At 44.2% G+C, this 17,137-nt stretch overlaps 1 protein-coding gene across 2 annotated transcripts in view; it reads right to left on the bottom strand.

Annotated features, from left to right (window-relative positions):
• Positions 1-4,812: 4,812 nt before the first annotated feature.
• The window catches only part of UBE2V1 (ubiquitin conjugating enzyme E2 V1), a 31,104-nt gene continuing 18,779 nt past the window's right edge, over positions 4,813-17,137 (bottom strand). Inside the window, exons 3-4 of one of the 2 annotated variants that reach the window (XM_082671149.1) lie at positions 7,626-7,751; positions 4,813-6,347 (exon numbers count right to left, since the gene is read on the bottom strand). In XM_082671149.1, coding sequence (XP_082527275.1) covers positions 6,201-6,347; positions 7,626-7,751 — 273 coding nt within the window. In that variant the 3' untranslated portion in view covers positions 4,813-6,200. The remainder of the gene's footprint in view (positions 6,348-7,625; positions 7,752-17,137) is intronic. The other variant, XM_082671150.1, reaches the window with a different exon arrangement.

Raw genomic sequence — 17,137 nt, forward strand, 5'->3', positions numbered from 1 at the left:
GTGACGGGGACTTGGGCCAGGAAGATGGTGGTAGACATGAGAACTGGCTCTTGGAAGCAAGAGGTTTCTCAAGTATCAACTTAGTGCACTGGCCCACTTAGTTGGCACATGGTCTGCACTTTTCAAAGCCCTGCTGGGGGCAGTACACATCAGAACACAGAACACACACCAACGTCACCCAGGCAGCTCTGGGTGGTGTCAGGAAGCCACTCTGCTGGCCAGGTGCCTATCTTCAACCCTACTCATCCATGGGACGCTGGAGTGGACAGGCCTCGAGGAGGGACTGAAAACGTCCCCAACTGACCACAGGGAAGGGTTTCTGATCTGAGCTACTGTACCACAGGGTCCTCGGTGGCCGGTGAAGGTGGCCACCCATCGGCTGACCCTGCCAAGCCACACAGAGCCATCTGTGTATGCTTCAAATGACCGTCTGGGCAGCGAGAACTCCTTTATGGAAGGCACCTTTACAGATCAGGAGGGAAAAGTAACAAAGATGAGAGGGAAAAAAGGACTTTTCAACTCAAGAAAAGACAGCCTCACACATAAGAAAATGCACATGAAACTGAAATAGCATGTTCAGCTCAAAGATGGGCTGGCGAAGAAGTATGAGCATAGAGAAAGGGAGAAGTAACCTGTCCTGCATTGTTGGTGGGAGGAGGCAACTTGAAAATGACAAAATTAAAAATGCCCACGTCCTTGGATGGAGAAGTCCACTTCTGGGACTTTGCTCCACTGATGTAGGCGCACATGTGCCCTGAGGCTGGTGAGCAGCAGCAAAACGTCAGAGGCGACCTCAGCGTCACCAGTAAGGCCCTGGTCACTGGGGCTGGCACACTGTGTACTGGGTGCTCAGCAGCTGTTTCAGAACTACAGGGCGGTTCCCTAGATGCTGCTCTGCAGGGGCCTTGAGAGGTTCTGTTAGAGAGAAAAAGGTCTGGAGCAAGAGCAAAGTGGAGGCCACATTCCCAGTTACATTAACAACAACAACAAAATACAGTGGGTGAGGAGAGGGGGAGGGGGGCACGGCTTGCACATGCGTGCTTGATGTCAGAGGGACCCAGATACCCAGGGCTTCACCTTGAGAGGATGGGTCAGAAGCGGCGGGAACTTCATCTTCCATTCTATTCCCTTGTGTTGTTTGAAGTACAGTCTAGGTTCATGTAGTCTCTCTTTAGTAAAAATTAAAATGGGGTCTCCAGCTCAGATTTCTCCTCATAGTGTAAGGGGCAGGTTAATTTTTTTAGCAGGGGATGGGATGTGGTCTCTGTCCTTCACTGCCTGGGTGGCTGCCACCCCTGTCCTTATCACAACTGACAAGACACCCTACTTCTCGCCAAACCTAAAATGGACACTTTTACACCTTAACGTTTCTGGAACTGGGACGTTCCTTACGATCAGTAGCGTCTTGCCCTTGTGATTGGCAGCATTTTTTTTCTTGGTAGTACATAAAATAATGGTGCATCTCACAGCGGACGGCATCTCAGACTCAATGAAATGTGGGTCTGTTTCCCGGGGATCCGGCGGCAGCCCAGTGTTACTTGGCACCTTCCACCTGGGCCACAGGTAGTGCTGCCCACGCTCTGGGGACCCACTGCACGTCCCTGGGCAAAGCTTCCAGGACTGCAGGCCTCCCAGAGGTCAAAGGCCACCAAGATGACAACCCTGGGAGGACAAGATACAGCTGGTGATGGAGCCTTATGTTTGGAGGCCTCAGCTGTGACCTGCAAGCTGCGATGTACTGTTCTACATGGGAATGGAAAAAGTGTATCAGTTTGACACACTAATGTTGGGAGACTTCACATAAAAATCTGTATCAGAAAGATTACACCTAAAATTAATATATTAATAATACTGTAAATCAACTATACTCCAATTAAAAAAAAAAAAGATCCGGCATTCACTCAGCCCACACCCCCAGCACCAAGGAGCACCTTCATCAGACATGTGCCGGAACCCCAAAGATATGGACAGTGCCTTCCTGTTCACGGTGCCAGGCAGCAGCAGCGAGGCTGGCACTAAGTGCAAAGACGTCCCCTCTTCCAAGGCCACCTGCAGCCAACGTGCCAACAGCTCTAAAACACAGCAGCCAACTTTATGTAATCGCCATGAGAAAGCCTTTGAGGTACGCCCAGGTGTCACCCCTATAGCTCAGAGCCATGTGCTGCCCATAGAGCCCACCCCAGTATCTCATTTCTCACGTGGAAAGAAGAGATGCTTTCACATGCTGCCCTTCCTTAGAATGTTCTCCTCTGCTGAAGTCCTTGACACCATGTCCCAAGTCCTTCATGGGGTTCTGTGGATCAGGCAAAGGCAAGGAAAGGGAACGTGACTCAGTGTCCACTTGCCATGGGGGGGAAGGGCAAGAGGACAGGCAGGGACTGGCTGGTAGCCAGACAGAGGAGCAGACACTCCGCAGGGCCCATGCCGTTGACTCAACACAATCCACGTTGCTACATCACAACCGGAGGCAGCGGTGGCACCTCCACTCGAAGGGCCTAAGAACTTTCTCAGCAGAGAAGCAGCTCAAGGGCACTGCCCTCACCACAAGGTCGTGGTCAGAGGTCACGTGGCAGTGGAGACCCCTTGCTGGTTTGCTGTAGGTCAATCAGAAGGGGTGTGCTTCCCCCCAGCATTGTCAGGTCACTGTGAAGACCTCTCCGCTCCGTGCAGTTCTGCACAGTGAAAAGGAACAGTGGAAGTATTTTCTCTCAAGAGCAAAGACCTGGCAGGAGCTGGGGATCGGAGGGCACCTGGCGAAAGAAGTGCTCTCTCTGCACCTCAGACGAGCGCTTCTTCTCTGCCCTAAGTTTAGGCTATAAACTTAAGACCACCTGTGAACGCACCAGCAAAGATAAGGAGCAAATCACACGACATACGTGTGGGACATAACCACAGACCAAAGGTTCAAACGGTTGTCACAGAAGGTTCTGGTTGAGTTCCTGAAGCTCTAGGCCCAGTTCCCTGTAGCCCGCTAAGAGGGTAACAGGTGCAGAGTCTCGGATTTCAGATGGGACTTGTTTCCTCTCTGGAAGTCACTGCACAGAAGAGTTGCCGCCCTGACTCTGCTTTGGGGCTTTCCAGTAGAACTTTGAAATAATTCTAGAATCTCCCGTCTTCTTTCTCCCTTGAGAGAACTGACTGAGGGTGAAGAGCCCACAAATGTCTCCGGCCCGATCCCCTTTCAGGGGAGCCTGAAAGGCAGCGACTCGCTCCAGAGGACAGATTCGTAAGGACCATGTGGCAGAAATTCTGGCAGCACCTTCTGGAGGGTGGCGTGTTAGGAACAACCCGATGCCCTCCATGAAGTCAGGTCCGGCCCCAATGGCCACAAGGGATGACCCGGCTCCTGGCACAGGACACCAAGGTGGTGCCTACTGGTGGCTGGGACCACAGCAGAAGTGCAAATCCTAAGTAAAAACAGCTGCGACATGTTCCCACTCCTCACACAGGAGAGGGTAGACAGACTGTCAATCAGATCAAAACTCTTGTTTCAAACACTAGAAACACATGGGAAAATTCTATTTTCTTTTCCAACCAGAAGACAACTACCTCCAGCCAATAAGTAGGTACTAGTGGAGACTTAGCAGCTAGGGTCCCACAAAGCTACTTATAATTTTTTAAAAATTAATTAATTAATTTACTTATTTTTGGCTGTGTTGGGTCTTCATTTCCATGCAAGGGCTTTCTCTAGTTGCGGCGAGTGGGGGTCACTCTTCATCGCGGTGCGCAGGCCTCTCACTGTCGCGGCCTCTCTTGTTGCGGAGCACAAACTCCAGACGTGCAGGCTCAGTAGTTGTGGCTCACGGGCCTAGTTGCTCCGCGGCATGTGGGATCTTCCCAGACCAGGGCTCGAACCCGTGTCCCCTGCATTGGCAGGGAGATTCTCAACCACTGCGCCACCAGGGAAGCCCCCAACAAAGCTAATTAAATCAAAGGAAAGAGGGGAAACCATAACCCTTTTTTTCACTCAATCTTTTATGGCAGGGGTTGGCAAACTATGGTCTATGGGCCAAATCTGGCCCACTGCCTGGTTTCGTACGGCCCCTCAAATGAAGAAAGATTTTTATAGATGAACATTTGCAATAGATTTGGTAATAAGGAATACTTTGAATCCCAATTAAATGTTATCCCCTAAAAAAAGCATTTCATTCTTCTTAGTATACTTGTAACATTATAAAAACTGTCCTCAATTATGATGTTTTGAATTTCATCCAAAAAATTGTGGAAATTTGTTTTCTCTCTTGTTACATAAATACTCACGTAATTTCTTTGATTTTGCCTCTTGGACAATAAAGCCTAACTATTTGGGAATTCCCTGGCGGTCCAGTGGTTAGGACTCCGCGCTCTCACTGTCGAGGGCCTGGGTTCAATCCCTGGTCGGGGAACTAAGATCCCACAAGCCGTGCGGCACGGCCAAAGAAAGAAATAAAGATAAAAAGCCTAAATATTTACTGACTTGGGCCCATCATAGGAAACGTTTGCCGACCCCTGCTTTAGGAGGTCAAATTGAATCCCAAAGACATTAAATTCTATTACTGAATAAATTATATGCCAAGAGGAAGAAGAGCACAGCTTCTTAAATATTAACGCACACTTTTTATTATATTAAAATCAGGCAATGGTCTGACAATAAAAAGTCTAGCTATGGAATACTGTTATGTTAAACTTTACTTACAGGATGTTAAATCCTTAGAACTAAGGTTTTCCCCAGAAAAAGATGAATGGAAACATCAATTGCTTTTCAGACTTGATAGCTGCTGCTTCAAAAGGTGGCTTTACACAAACACTAAGTTAAAAAAAAAAAAAAAAACCTTAGAACACAATGAATTGCTTTTATTTCGGTATGCGTCCAACATCTCAGCATTTAGTGGTCCTGAACAGAAAAGTGGAAAAACGCAGCCATTGGCCAGGAATTCCGGGGATCTGCCGTGCACACCGAGTTCTTTCTTATCCCTGCTGAGGACCGAGAGAAGCAGCAGCACCGAAACCAAAGTGTGCACTGAGTTCATGGTTCTTTTTGTTCCAGTTGTCAGATTCCAAACTAGACTCAAATGGATTGCAAGGATGACCAAATGAGAGCCCTGTTTAAAACTTCTTCAATTTTTAAAAGCTAAAGCAATTACAGGAAAAGAAAATTCATTCAGAGGGATCGTGTGTGCTTACAAGTGTCTTCTGTGGCCTTTCTCCAAGTTTAACCACCAAGGACTTTGAGAGCTGGCAGGTCTGTGACCCTGGTGACTGTTCTGTTCACCTTATCAAAACCTGAGCTAAGTAAACGTATCAGCTGATGATGACAGCAGAGGGTGGCAGGGCTGAGAACCCAATATTCATTCCCCAGGCTGGTGGAGAGTAAGTAAGTATGGTTCCAAAACTAAATGAGGGAGGTCAGATATGCTTTCCAACCTTACCTGATGGCTTCTGGCCAAAGCAAGGAAGTGTCATGGAAAGTGTTGGGTGGTGATGGTGCAAAAAGGGACTTGAGGAGGAGGAAGGACAAAGCAGCACCCCTCGATTAAGGTGGAGGGAGAAGATATGGGGAAAGCCCTGAATTCCTCACCAAAGGCCAATTTCAGAGGGGAGCCGAGGGGGTTACAATCTATGCTTCGGCCAAGGGTGGTAATGGAGAGTGGGAAGAGGATGGTGGCTTGGAAGGGGGTCAGCATTTAAGACTTAAAGAAAGAAACCAGGGGTGCAGACGAAGCATCCCCCACACCCAGCAGGAGTCCCACAGGCTGTGACCTGAAACCCTTACATCTACTCTAAGAAGCCACCCCAAGCTGGAGGGCTGTTGCAGGGAGGGAGGAGGCAGGGGGAGGGGAAGGGGAGAAGGCAGAGACCCCAGGCCATGTAATCAGCAGCAAGGTGATTGCGTGGTGTGTCTTTTCACAGTTGAGTTAGATGTGCCCCACCGGTTATGATGGGAATCAATTTAAATATACTTTCTTGATCCCAGAAGTTCAACTATGTGGACAGTGGTTACACTTGACAGGATGATTTGTTATAGCACAACTTATATATTTCAAATGGACAAAAAATTAGTATCATTTACAGTATCTTAAGATAAACTGCCTTTGAATGGGAGCTTCCTTTCCAGTACTTTGAGGTCTACAAGACGTATCTAGAAAATTTACTACTGTGGAAAATGAAGACTGCTTAAATCGAATGGGGGGTAGGGGAGGGCCTGTGGTTTTTCTTTTTGATTAATTGCTGTAACACTGTCCTTCAGGAGGCTGAGGGAGTTTCATATTTTCTTTAGACATCATTAGGCGCCGAAGCTCTTGCAGGACAACTTTGATGCTATATGAATTCTGCCATTTTGCTAGCACTGATATGGCTCTTGGGTCCACCTACAGAAAGGCAAACAAAGAACAAAGTACTGTCAGGCTCTCAAACAAAAGAAAAGTTGTATGCTGGAGCTAAGCTACAGCAGAAACGTGAGTAAAATGCATTTTTCAAGTTGAACATGCTGATCACACAGTGGTATCTGACATGCAGAATACCCACAGGATTCCCTCCCTCCAGTTAGTCTGTTTTTCCCTTTTTGTGTCCCAAACCCTCACTGTGTGGGAGAAGGAAATTATGAATAAGTAAAGCCACCTTTAGAGAAATGGCACTCACACTTGGTGAGACTCAACCCAACTGGCTCTGAAACAACGACCTGAGCTGCCCCTGGGCTGGCTGCTGCTACCGCTCAGGGCCTGTCCTCTCTCAACGTTACGCCCGGGTCGTGGACGATGAAGAGGTACAGGGCAGTAGGGAGAGCACAAGCAACGGGTGGCGAGGACCCAGGCTCTGATGACAAGGGCCTTCCTCAGAGTCATACCCTCTCAAGTTAGTGTAGCATTCCCCAAGAAATTTCCCAGAGTGTGAGTTGAGTCCTGGGTTCAGGACTTCAGGTGGAACTCAAAGACAACACTAAACACTGAACACAGTAACAAGGCTCATCTCTTTTCAATTTTCTTACAAGTCTTCTGAATACCTCAAAACAGAAGGCTTACTAGCTCATGCAATGCTAATATGCAGCACCCTTTAATACTTGCTGATCTCCCCTCTGAACAAGAGAGCAGGCCTCAGAGGCTCAAAAACCTTTGGCAAGCAACATATGGAGGAAGAATTTACCAACTTTGCTTTGTTTTTGTAATATTTATCATTGCTGTTACTGCCTTCTTATGACAAATGAGACTGGTTTCCATTTATGGCAATGCAAATGGTGGTAAAAATAAGTTAAAAAAGCAAGACCATTAGAGGAAAAAAATAGTATGTCGTCCCCAAATAAGGCTAATGAGGTAAAAGTGTGACCTTGGGCAAGATCTTTCACCTCGGTTTCCTCACCTCTCTACCTCTTGGGTGTATATCAGGAGGACTGAATGAGCTCTTATCTCAAAGTGACCGGCATAGTGCTGAGAAATACAGGCCAGAGTAAATGCCACGTAAGTTGTAGTTAAACACAATCGGGAAACAGGCCCTCACCCCAAATCTGCACATGTTCATACTGCAATATATTTTATCATCAAATAACCAATTAACATATGGACTCCGGCCCAAAGTGCCCCTGATAATATTAAAGTACAAAGCATTTTTCAGAGAACCCCAGAGAACAAGTAGGGGCAGGAAAAACAACTTACCACTCCATTAGAACTATTAACTCCATTCATATTAATTTTTGTTACAAATCTTACAAAGGGGGGTGCTTCTGGGTATTTAGGTCCACATTCTATTTTAAGGCTGTATATTCGGTTTTCATAAATTGTCTGGAAAAAAAAAGGGTACAGCCATGTCAGGCAATTACAAAGAATTCAAAAAGGTAGAACTTCTGAAACCTCATTTATTCCTGACTGCAGAACTGGTGCATCTGCTTCCATTACACAAAGTCTACTTGTTATTTGATAAGTTAGCAGTAATTAGTCCTTACACTGGTGTATATGAATCCTGGCCTGGGGGGGAATATAAAGAAGGTGGAACATTTAAGCTAGTTATCACTGAAGTTTCATGCTAGTATTATTAAGCCCAATCAGATGGACTTGTTTTTATGTGAATTTTTCTACGCTCTGGGAAATGGTGTGTAAGAGGCATTCTTCATTCTGGGAAGGCACACCAGATGTCTACTCATGCGGGGATCATCAGCCAGTGCATTAAATACCACCATGTACAAAGCACAGAACAGGTTAACTCTTGAGAGAACTTCAAAACGAAGCACAAGTTGGGGGTGGGGGAGAGACAGGAGAGTCACTTCCCACTTCGTCACCACTTTGGGGCTGTGCTCTGTGAAAGGGATCTCAGCTGTAGGTGCGATCATCTCTCCCTGCTGTTTTTACGATAACCTGAGAGATTACTGGCATTTAGTATGTGAGGTGGGGAGCCAAGGATGCCAGACCTGCACCGGAAAAAAACAGTCCTTCTCCAAATGCCAACTGTGCCTCTGTTGAGAAACACTGGAAAGGTCCGATCCCCTAAAGCCAATGAACTTTTCTCTTTAACTTCCACCCAGTGAACAGCAGAACGTGCTGATTTTCCCAGGCTGTTCCTTCTGCCTAGAGTGCCGTGCCCCCACCTGAACTACTTCACAACCTTCAAGACCCAGTTCAAACATCATATGAAACAGAAGGCTACTTCACAAGTTTTCTGTCTTATATGAAGTTGCATTATCATCATTTGCATGTCTGAAGACCACAACAGGGGGTGACAGCTCCCCATCAGACTGGCCCCCTTGAGGGCAAGGACCACCCTTCTCTGGGTTCCCCTCTCAGGCACCAGTGCCCCTTCCTCACTGCATGCTGCATGAGAAGTTGCTCCTCTGTAAACAGTGACATCTAGCGGTCTTTGGGGGGAATAAATTAAAGAAGATGTGATTTAAATGCTTGAAAACATTATGTCTAAATAGTGGCCCGTCCCTAATTTAAAACCTGGGACATATATTAATATTTTAAAATTCAGAAGGCAGTCTTAATATACGCATAGAAACTTTTCACATCCACTTAACAGGGACCCCAGCCTATAACAAAATCAAAAATCAATTCTGGATTTCCACCCACCCTCAAGATGCCCCCCTCTCTTCTTCCCTCATAAGTAGCAGCACCATCCAGCAGTTAAAGCAAAAACCTAGCAGCCAGCCACGACTTCCCTCTTCCTCACCCCTTACCTCTCAATCGTCAAAAGGTCTCAGCTTCTACCTCCAGAAGAGATCCCACACCCACCCACTTTCCTCCACCACCGCACCTCATCTGAATCACCCCAAGTCTCTGCCTTCTCCCTCGCTCCCCTAGCATCTGCTCCCCACACAGCAGTCTGACTGACCTTTCAAAACCAGAAACCGTTCCTGTGGCTTAACCCCTCCAATGGTTTCCTGGTGACCTAAGAAAGGAAGCCCCAGTTCCTGGATCGGACCCTGTGCACCCCTGCCTTTCTCTCCGTTTATTCTTCTCCCTCCTCATCCAGCCCCAGGTCCTCTCTCCTCGGGGCCCTAATACCAGCTGCCCCACCGCACACTGCAGCTCACTCCTCTCAGCGTCCTCCTGAGCCCTCGTCTGAAGACTGACTCCTAGTCCTGTGTCTGACACCCCTCACTAAACTCATAACAAGGAGGGCAGGGGCCTCAACTGAACTGATATTCAGCTGTTTGTTGAATGAATGAATGTTGCTCTTTACGCTTTTATAAAAGGAACACCTTGTTGCAATTAAGGAGTTTCCTCAGAGAAACAAAAACTCACTCAGTAAACATAACAAGCAGGAAGCGGAGTGGCACGGTTTCTGTACAGATTTATGGAAAATATGGTAAAAGGTCCAGCCTCAGCGCCTAACACAGTCTCACACTCAATAAATATCTGTTGACTGCATGGATCCCAAATTCATCTCTGGGTGTGTCCTGCATTCCTGCTCACTGGCTTTGTCACACAATTCAAAGACAATTTCTTACATAAAAAACTCCCTGGGGGCTCACAGTAATTACCAAAATCACAAAGTCTGTTAAAATATTTGACACTACATTTTGGAGGCTCTGATGCGCCGATTTATTCACCTGCCAGCATGGTTTTTGGCTTATCAGTGTTGATAAGAGGTCACTGATCACTCTATTAACAACAGCATCAAAATGGTTAAGAAGGTAAGCAGTTTAGTAATAGGACTCTGATCATTACATAGATTAAATCTTAACGTTACTCTTGACACTATGAAAGTCTAATATAAGAACATGAATGCTATGACTAACTTAGAACAAGAGGAATATTGAATTTCTCACCACTTATGTTCAACTGGCAATTTCATTGGAACACAGTGAAAAGTGCCTCAAGCCAAGTGAGCAGAGACACTGAAGGGTCACTAAACAGCCCAAAGCAAAACCGTTATAGAAAATGAGGTTCTGGTTTTCTTCTCTTTTGTTTACGAGGGCTCCAAGGATCTGCTAAAAAGGTTTCATTGAAGAAAGGAAATGTGCCTGAAGGAGAATTGCTAGAACATTCTGTCTCCGTGAGGAACACTGCTCTCTTTAAGATTCAATATTTGATCATGGAACAACTTTGCTGTCATGGCTTGAGCTTCATGGGGCAACTTGGCAGTGCCTATCAACATGTTGAAACAGGAGTGCTCAGACCAGCAAGACCATTTCTAGGAATTTCCTACAGACGGACTCGTACAAAAAGGTGAAGCACTGTTTAGTTATTTTTGATACTGCAGACAATCTAAATGTCCACCTGCAAGAGACTGACTAAACAAATAAGGCATACTCCTGTAACTGCATACTCTGTAGCCTTTTCAAAGGCTGAGGCCCAGACACACACACACACACACACACACACACACACACACACACACACGCATGCACGCACGCACGCACACACCCCTGCAAAGGATGCCAAGACATAGCTCTTGGTATAGCCAGCAAGTTGCAGATTATGTACAACCTATAGAAGCAGACAGACACCTCCCACCAACTCTGGATATATTTATGTGTACATAGGCTGTTTCATCCATTGATCACTACATGCCCAGAGCCTAGAGATCACAAACTTTTCTTGGGCCTAAAATATATATGTGAGATAATCCTAGCCTGATCATGAGGAAAACATCAGACCAATTCAAACACGGAGACAGTCTACAAAATATTTGACCAGTACTCCTCCAGACTGTCAAGGACAACAAAACCAAGAAAACCCTGAAACTGTTACAGGCGCAAGGAGCCTAGGACATGACAACAAAACATAATGTGGTATATTGGATAGGATTCTAGAACAGAAAACAGACATAAGGTAAAAGCTAAGGACACCTGAATAAATTATGGACTTCAGTTAATAATGCATCAATATTGGTTCATTGGTTGTAACAAATGTACTGTACTAATATGTTAACAATAAGGGAAACTGGGGTAGGGTGGTGTATACCAGAACTTTCTTTCTATGCCACCTTTGCAACTTTTCTGTAAATCTGAAAGTATTATAAAATACAATGAATGTTTGCTTATTTATCTTTTTATATTGCAGTATAGTTGACTGACAATATTAGTTTCAGGTGTACAACACAGTGACTCAATATTTTTATAGATTATACTCCATTTAAAGTTATTATAAAATATTGGCTACATTCTCTGTACATACAATACACCCTTGTAGCTTTACTTATTTTATACACAGTAGTTTGTATCTCTTAATCCCCTACCCCTATTTTGTCCATCCTCCCTTCTCTCTCCCTACTGGTAACCACTAGTTTGTTCTCTGTATCTGTGAGTCTGTTTTGGTTTTGTTATATTCATTTGTTTATTTTTTAGATTCCACATAAAAGTGTTACCATACAGTATTTGTCTTTCTCTGTCTAACTTATTTCACTAAGCATAACCCCCTCCAGGTCCATCCATGTAGTTTCAAATGGCAAAATTTCATTATTTTAAAATGTATTTCTAAGATGTATGAGATATGAGAAAAGGAAAAAGGTATTGGCTGCAAAAATATGCAAAGCACAAAATCTAAATTAATATATAAAAGAAAGATGACACTAGGTGAACTAGTCAACCACTACTCAGTTCAAATCTGATAGTTACACAAAAAGTATGTTTAATGTGCAATGTGGGCATATGCTATGCTAGAATAAAGGATGGGCCCTCTAAAAAAGGGAGACCAGGTAGAGACTGAGAAGATCTCAACAACTTAGGACATGGACAGGTAGTAAATGTACAGGAAGAGGTGTGAGAGGAGATGCATCGAACTACTGTTCACAGTTAATCTGGGGAGGAAAGTGGGGATTTGAAAGTTCGGGAAAAGCTGGGGAAAAAAGACACCACGCTAGGATTTTTTAACAGAGTATTTAATATAGGGAATCGGTTAAACAGGTATCACTGGACTGAAAAAAGCTTTAGAAGAGGAGCCTGAACTAACACAGAGGTAGTAACCGCAGGGAGCAGGTATCACCTCTGGGTTAGCTAAGGCTTATCATTCCCTTTGTTCCCCCTTAAGGCTGGGGGTGCAAAGGAACAAAGCTGGAGTTGATCAGATCTAGAGGCTCAGAGGAAGAGGGCTCCAGAGTTGAACCCAGATCTCTAAGGAGGGGGTGCTGCGAGGCTGATGCTGGGGGTACCCCCAAAAGCTGGAGGCTGGAACCCACTGCTGATGCCAGGATGAAGGGCAATTACCAGAGTGGCACAGACAGAACAAGAGGCAAACAGGAAGGAACAAGTCTCTTCTCTCCGCCTTACAGGCTCTCTCCTGTGTCCTGATTGGTGGAGCCTAACGGGAAGCCAGCTGACAAAGGAAAAATGTAGTTTGCAGAGTGCCAGCCCCAGGATCCAAAGCAGAGCAGGGGAAGGTGGGCTTGGAGCTTACTAACCAGCACCTGCACACACCCCTCTGAACAGTGACAAGACACAATTTTCCTCTGTACAAAAACTCTCTTCCCATCAGTCAGGGTATCCTTCTGAGTGAGCCATAGGTCCCTCTGAAGGCAATATTAATTATTCATTTCTCTAATTCAATCATAGTGCCACCTGAATATTCTACAGCCTAAAGACTAAACTGCTGAGTTGACCACACAATCCTAATAGAAAATAAAAAGGTGAAAGGAGGCATTTGCTTCTTCCCATTTGCTTTCTGTTCCCACCAATGTGAGTCTGGCACGAGGCCCTCATCCTGGCAGCAAGAGCTGTCTCTGGTCTCCAGCTTCTGGCCTTTCAGTGCTCCTCCAAGCAGCTCTGCTGGGCCCCACAGGAACTAACAGCAGAGGGTATCTGTCCTCCAAGTGTTAGGTTTCCAGGGCCCCAGCCTCTCCTGACCCATCCCCCCAGACCCAGGCGGTGTTGATTGCTTTGTGTTATCTTTGTGTTCCACCAGCGTGCTTTTTTGGCTTTTTTCAGTCCAACACCTATTTGATCAACTTCCTATATTAAATTCTCTCTGTTGAAATACCTAGTATGGTTTCTCTGCCTGAATGACATAAAGAATTAAAGGGAACAAAGTGAATTGCTTACTCTGTACTGTTTGAAAAACTTCACCAGAATATATTCATTTATCAGACATGTAACTTAAAGCTTTTAAAAAAGAGACGGATCAATATGCACTGATATGGAAAGATGTCCACCATCTGCTAAGGGGGAAAAAAAAATAAAGCTGCAAAACATTAAGCATAGCAAGGTCTCATTTTTATTAAAAAGGATATGTACTTGTTTGTGTACCCACAGCAAATGCCAGTAGAAACACACCACACACCAAATGATCAGTTTTTATTCTGTGGGGAGTATAATGAAATGGGGAAAGGATCACTTTCCTTTTACTTCACACACTCCTGGAATTCTGTTTGTCCTTAAGCATGCATACAACACTTTTAGATAAGTATGTGTATAAATACACACCTACACTCTAACCCACACATAAAAACACTATCTTGGAGAACCCCAGAGGTATTAACAGTGCTTCTCAACCAGGGTAAGTTCTGTCCCTGTCCCACTCCTGAAGTGGTGGGAGTCAGGCAACACCTGGAGACACTTATGACTGTCACCACAGGGTTGGGGAGGTGCTTCTGGCATCTAGGGAGGAGACACCAGGGATGCTGCTGAACATCCTCTAATGCAAAGGACAGCTCCAAAACAAAGAATGACCCAGCCCAATATGCCAATAGTGCCAAGGCTGAGAAACTTTGCTCTATAACCTGGCTAGTGTTACCACCTCACGGTCAGAGTAGAAAGACTCCACGTCTAATGCTGTGGACAGTCACATGTTTGCCAGAATTTTGCAAGAGGCACTTGGATGGGAAGCTTTACTTTTAGGTTTGGAGGACTTGCTTTCAAAAAAAAAAAAAAAAAAAAAAAAGATATATATATATATTTTTTCAAATAGCTAACACACACATATGATTAAAGCATAAAGAGTACAAAAATACAGTGAAAAATAAGCCTCCTTTCCACCCTGACCCCAGCCAGCAATCCCTTTTGAAGGTAACTACTGTCATCAGCTTCTTTTATGTTTTCCAAAAGTATTCGAAGCACAAGTATATGTCTGGCCTCTTCCTCTTCCCTCACCCACCCCCACCCCAAGTGACAGCACAGCCTGTATACTGCTTTGTACCTTTTTTCACTTAAATATCATGGAGATCCTCCATTTCAGCACGTATAAATCTGTCTCATTCTTTTGAAAAGCTAAACAGTATATAATATGGTCCACTGAAAGATACTGAGGTGCTTTCCAATATTTTGCTACTATTGAAAACACTGCATGAAATAATTTTGTACATACAGGCTTTTGGGCAATACATTCAAGAAAAGCTGAGTAAATTCCTAGCAGAACTGCTGGATCATATGGTATATGCCTTTTAAATACTGGTGGAGGATTTTAGGTAATACAATAACAAAAATACAACAGGGACGTGAGTTACTCAGAGCTCTATTTAGATGCTTTAATAATTAGCTTGATATTCCAGATGCACAGCATATACCCTGTATGTTAATCATAAAACAGATTGGTCACAGGAAGCACCAAAAGGAGCAGGTAGCTCCTTTTATGACTTTGCTTTTAACCTTGGGGAGCCAGGGCAATAGAAACTATAGGGGTAAAAAGACACAATAACAAGTATTGGTGAGGGAGCAGAGAAACTGATACCCTCACGCATTGCTGGTGGGAATGTAAAGTGGTGCAGTGCAGCCACTTTGGAAAACAGTTTGCCAGTTGTTTAAAATGTTAAACAGAGTTATCATATGATCCAACAATTCCACTCCTATGTATATACTTAAGAGAACTGAAAACATCTGTCCACATAAAAACCTGTACACAAATGTTCATAGCAGTATTATTCATAATATGCAAGAAGTGGAAAAAATCCAAATGTCCATCAATTAATTAATGGATAAACAAAATATGGTATATCCATACAAAAGAATATTATTCAGCCATAAAAAGGAATGAACTACTGATAAGTGCTATAACATGAACGAATCCTGAAAACATTATGCTAAGTAAAAGCCAGTCACAAAAGACCACATATTAATTCCAATTACATGAAATGTCCAGAACAGGCAAATGCATAGATACAGAAAGTAAACAGTGATTGTCAAGGGTGAGGAGTGAGCGGGTGGAAGGCAGAATGGGAGTGACTGCCAAAGGGTATGGGGTTTCTTTCTTGGGTAATGAAAATGCTCTGAAATTAGTGACAGTTGCACAATTCTGAATATAATAAAAACCACTGAACTGTATACTTTAAAAGTATATTCTATGGTTAAGTGAATTCTATGGTTTGTGAATTATGTCTCAATTAAAAAAAAAAAAAGGATGTAAAGGACATATGGAAAGTATCTTGCATACTGTAGCTACTCATTAAAAGTTAGCCCCCTTTGGAAAGAGGTAAACTGAAACTCGGTAACCTAAGATGTTTTAGGTGGAACAGCATATTTTCAACAGAACTTAGTGTTCATTTTATTTATTCATTTGTTTGTTTAAGTATATAATTCAGTGGTATTTAGTGTATTCACAATGTTGTACGCTGGTTCATTCTTAGTTTGTTAGAACCTAAAAATCAGTCTGTTAACAAATCTGTTGAACATCTACCCCATTCTGAGTCATTTCTAGGTGCTCTGGAGAGTAAAGAGAAGGGAAGAATAGTTCTCATCTTCAAAAAACCTAAACCATTCTTAGGAAGATAAGAATGCAGTGAAGGAAGCCATCACTATACAGTGGACTTTCAGAGACAGCAAGAAATGATCTTTATGAAGAAACAAGCCTTCTAGATCAAGGTTTTTCCCAGTATTTAATAGATTCAGAAAACCCCGATTTTCATAGATTAAAAAAAGATCAAGAAATGAGTAAAAACAGATTGAATATTTTTTAAACCCCCCAAACAAAACTACAGGGTCACAAAAATGATTCAAAAAGTAACATTAAATATCAACGCCAGTCATTCATCATGAGTGTTTATGACAGTCTAAGAGTCCTAACACTGAGCGAGCACCACACTCTTCCTTTTTTCAGACAGGGCCACATCCCATGTGTCTTTCTATCTCCCAGAGGCTGGTGCAGAGCCTTGCACGAGGTGAAAAGAATGACCGAACATCATCACCCTTAAGCACAAGCAGACACAGGAAAGGGCCTGCTACACTCAGGCAGAATCTCCTACCGCTTGTCTGAAACAAGTGTCACATTATTGGAATCTATTTCTTCACTCCTACATCAAATTGCTACTTAACACTAGATAATTCTATAGTGGGAACAGATGAAAACTCAAAATATAAATAGGAAGGAGACAATATAGCACAGTGGTTAGGAGCACAGGCTCTGGAGTGAGACGAGGTTTGGGAATTATCGGCTATGTGACTTTGTACGAGTACCCTGACTTTTCCAAGTCGGCTTCCTCATCTGTAAGATGGAACGCAGCTACGCAACAGGAGCACCTTACAACAGGCTCTTGTGAGAATTAAAGGGCATTTCTGGGGGGTTTACTATGTGCCACAAAAAAAGGTTAGCGGGCATTATAAGACTGGGAATGCTCGAAAATCACAGAGCTCTAAAAGAGGGGTCCTGTTCCCCATCCCCACTGTCTTTGTCTTCTTCGCAAAGGTCTCTGGGCCCAACAGAGCCTGGAACAGACCAGAGCAGACCAGGCAGGCAATAACCCTTTGTTGAATGGCCCAATGAATTAGGATACAGACGCATGGCAGGACTGGGAAACAATGAATAAA

This window comes from Grampus griseus (genome assembly GCF_964374135.1).
Source record: "Grampus griseus genome assembly, chromosome: 14".
Taxonomy (NCBI): Eukaryota; Metazoa; Chordata; class Mammalia; order Artiodactyla; family Delphinidae; genus Grampus; species Grampus griseus.